General features: G+C 49.7%; 1 protein-coding gene across 1 annotated transcript; it reads right to left on the reverse strand.

Annotated features, from left to right (window-relative positions):
* Window positions 1–1,413: 1,413 nt before the first annotated feature.
* Window positions 1,414–2,888, reverse strand: LOC123065592 (probable purine permease 4). The gene has a single exon (XM_044488842.1). The coding sequence runs from the start codon at window positions 2,845–2,847 to the stop codon at window positions 1,705–1,707; it is 1,143 nt and encodes a 380-aa protein (XP_044344777.1). The 5' UTR covers window positions 2,848–2,888; the 3' UTR covers window positions 1,414–1,704.
* Between the last annotated feature and the right edge of the window lie 476 nt (window positions 2,889–3,364).

The raw sequence follows: 3,364 nt of genomic DNA on the forward strand, positions 1-3,364 counted from the left end.
TAATAACTCAGTCATCCCTAAAAATGTGAAGGGTTGTAACCTTTTGGCACTCCATAGTTTTTAGTAACATACTGTAGTTTTTCTGCCAACATGACATTTGTGACTTCTTTAGCCTGATCTTCCTACCCAAGAAAGAACAATAATTGCAATCTTAGTTCAACACCTGGACCTTCAAAATATAGGGTTTTGAAGAAAGATGAAACGCACCAACAAAGAAAGTACACCACTATTGACAACAACTGCTCATGCTTATTTATACCCTTATTTATATGTAGTGCTTCCTGTTCAAGTTGATGACCCAAAAATGTTGAAACAACATCATAACCTCTTAGATAACTCCCAGCCCACTAGGTTCATCCTCTTGGCTCAACAATATTTCTAAATAAAGACGTGCAACTCTCATTCGACAAGAAAACTATATACAACTCTAGCACTACTTTTTAAATAAAATTTATTGTTACCTCCTCAAGCCAACATTAAGTAGCTTTGTCAATTCACCGGCCCTTTTATTTACCTCTTCTTTTGTTCCACTTCTCCATTGTTTCTCTCAAGGCTAAAGCCCCAAAGGATCCTTTGGATCCCAAATGCCTGAGGCATGATTGGCCGTGTGAATACAAATTAGTTGTATGACCACTATAGTCCACTTTGATGTGTGTGAACCTCATTCTCACGCTGATTACTCTCCTCAACCAACCCAACTTGCATCCCTTTCTTTACGACCATTTTTCTAACGTGGAGTTGGGGAACCAACAATCCCTATAATATCATATTATGACCGCCATATCTCGGAGTAAACAATGATGATTCATACTTAAGGAGCTGAACTATTATTTTTGTGCGCACATAGGTATATGCCATAGGGCATCACTATATGGTAGATAAACAGAATAAAACCACCATGCATCAGTTTTCTACTGATGGCATCGATGCACTTATTAAACATACCTTATGGTTTTGCATGTCAGTAAACTTCAAGCTTTATTGAATTGTTTTGTTAAAGTATCTATGCAATATATAATCAACTAATGCGTGTATTCACTTGCCATGATTTATATCACAGCCAGAGAAGAGGCTACATTACAAAACAGGGTTAGAACTTACTAATCACCTTTTTGTTATGCAAATCTAGTGGTTGTCAAGGTAACATCACATGGTAGTAAATTAGTAGCATTTAAATGTGCACGGCAACGATCACATTCCACAATGACGCAAGCATATACATATACAAATCGTGGTTGCGCTAGATAAATTGTTGACGCGTGTACACAAAACAAGGCAGCATTTGGAGCAGTCGAGCAGAGGAATACTTCTCTTCTGTTGGGCGATCAGCCATAGGCTCCGAAGATACCAAAATTTTATGAAGATTGTTAGTCCATGTTACCATCACATAAGGTAGCACTCCATAATCAAACATCCTTCCATTTCGTCCGTCGAAACATTATAGCAAACATTAAACCTTACAAACAAGCAACCACCAAACCACAATCACCAACCTCGTCGATCGCTATGTACACAACTAGCTTTGTCTCTTGTGACACCCATGCATGTCTAGTTTATGTGCCACGCATGCATGCATTGTGCAACTAGACTTTTTTTGTTGTTGTTGAGAAATAGGTGCAACTAGACTAGATGTACTTCCTTTGAGATTTGTTCCCCCCGGCCCATGTTCCGGATACTAAGCTCTAAAAATGAAAAAAGGTTAGATCAAACGGTTTCAGCTGCACCTCCAACGTCGCCACTTGTAACACTCTTGTCCGAGTCGCCTCCGGTGGACGCGGCGGCCACCTTACCGTCGCCTTCCTGCTGCTTCTGCCGCGTGCTGTACTCTCCGTACAGGTAGGAGGAGAATCCCCAGATGCAGAGAACGGTGGCGATGGCCTTCTCCGCGCCGAACGGATCGCGGAACACGACCACGCCCCCGATCACGTTGGCGGTGAGCACCGCGGTCATGCACACGCCGCTGTGCAGCGACGACGTGAGGTACACCATCCCGGCCGTGCCCATGAAGCAGGCCTGCCACGTCGCCACCAGCGCGGCCACCAACACCCAGTACGCCGCCGGCGACTTGTCCCACCGCGCCAGCTCCTCGCTCCACCTGCCGGCCACCACCAGCCCGACCACCGCCAGCGCGGTCGCCGCGGCCTGCATCACTACCTGCACCTCCACCACCATCCGGAACCCGCCGGACACGGCCCTGCGGTACAGCAGCTCCATGACAGGCAGGTAGGCCGCGAAGAGCCCTGCCGCGCCCAGGGTCACCGCGAACCCGATGAAGTACCTCGTCCGGCTCCCCCCGTCGGGCTGCTCAGCCGAGTCGGACGATCGCAGCGCGAGCAGCACGGAGCTGAGGGTGAGGAGCACCACGGCATTGAGGTTGGAGAAGGTTACGGGGTGGCGCACGATGACGGCGGCGAGCACGAGCGTGAACGCCAGCTGCGTGGACAGCAGCAGCGACGAGGTGGACACGGGCAGGTAGGACGAGCTGTACGAGAAGAGCAGGTTGTTCACCCCCATGAGCACCCCGATGACCACGCACGCCATGAGCAACCGCCTCGTGAACCACGCGAACGGCCGGGGCTGCCCGGCGGGCCGGCCGGCGTAGACGGGCACGAGCAGCACCGGGAACCCGACCGACTGCACCAGCGTTGCCACCCACCGATCGCGGCCGCCGTGCGCGAAGTAGTAGCGGGACAGCAGGCTGGACGCCACGGAGCCGCCGAGCAGGGCAACGTAGTTGGCGCACAACAGCAGCCGCCTCCGCCTCGCCGCGCGCGCGCCATTGCTGGCGACGTCGGGAGCCGGCATGTCGAGGATCGCGGGCGGGGTGGAGGACGTGGTGATGGACATTGGCGAGTGAGATGGACTTGACTTAGCGCTGGGTTGGGGTGGGGTGGGGTGAGGAGGGAAAGGGGTGGTGGTGGGGGAGTATTTAAGCGAGATAAGTGGGAGATTTGTGCGAGATTACGATCTTTTTTTAAGAGAGGGGAGGAGATTTAATTACGAACCTTTTTGTGATGGGGGAGTAAAACAATGGAAGCCGAATAAATAGGCACCGGCAGACCGGATGTTTGTTAATTTGTTTGGATTGGATTTGTTATTCTCAACACAAATTCGAATATATGTGCTTCTCCTTGTTAATGCAAACTAGTATATCATTACACTTTAAATGACACATCATTTTGTTCAACTTGAAGATAGAGCGCCTCTACCTTATATATTCCACATTTGCTCTTAACATACGCTACTTTTCAGATCAATCGATTTTGCTGTGTGGTGGGGATTGTCGTCCCGAGGCATTGCCATGACTGCGCCGGGGACAGGGGCACTGCAGTCACGGCATCGCCTACATAGACGTGGAAGAGGG

The sequence above is a fragment of the Triticum aestivum genome, chromosome 3B, assembly GCF_018294505.1.
Source record: "Triticum aestivum cultivar Chinese Spring chromosome 3B, IWGSC CS RefSeq v2.1, whole genome shotgun sequence".
Taxonomy (NCBI): Eukaryota; Viridiplantae; Streptophyta; class Magnoliopsida; order Poales; family Poaceae; genus Triticum; species Triticum aestivum.

Coding starts and splice junctions, on each gene's coding strand:
- LOC123065592 (XM_044488842.1), bottom strand. CDS start 2,847: ATGTCCATCACCACGTCCTCCACCCCGCCCGCGATCCTCGACATGCCG.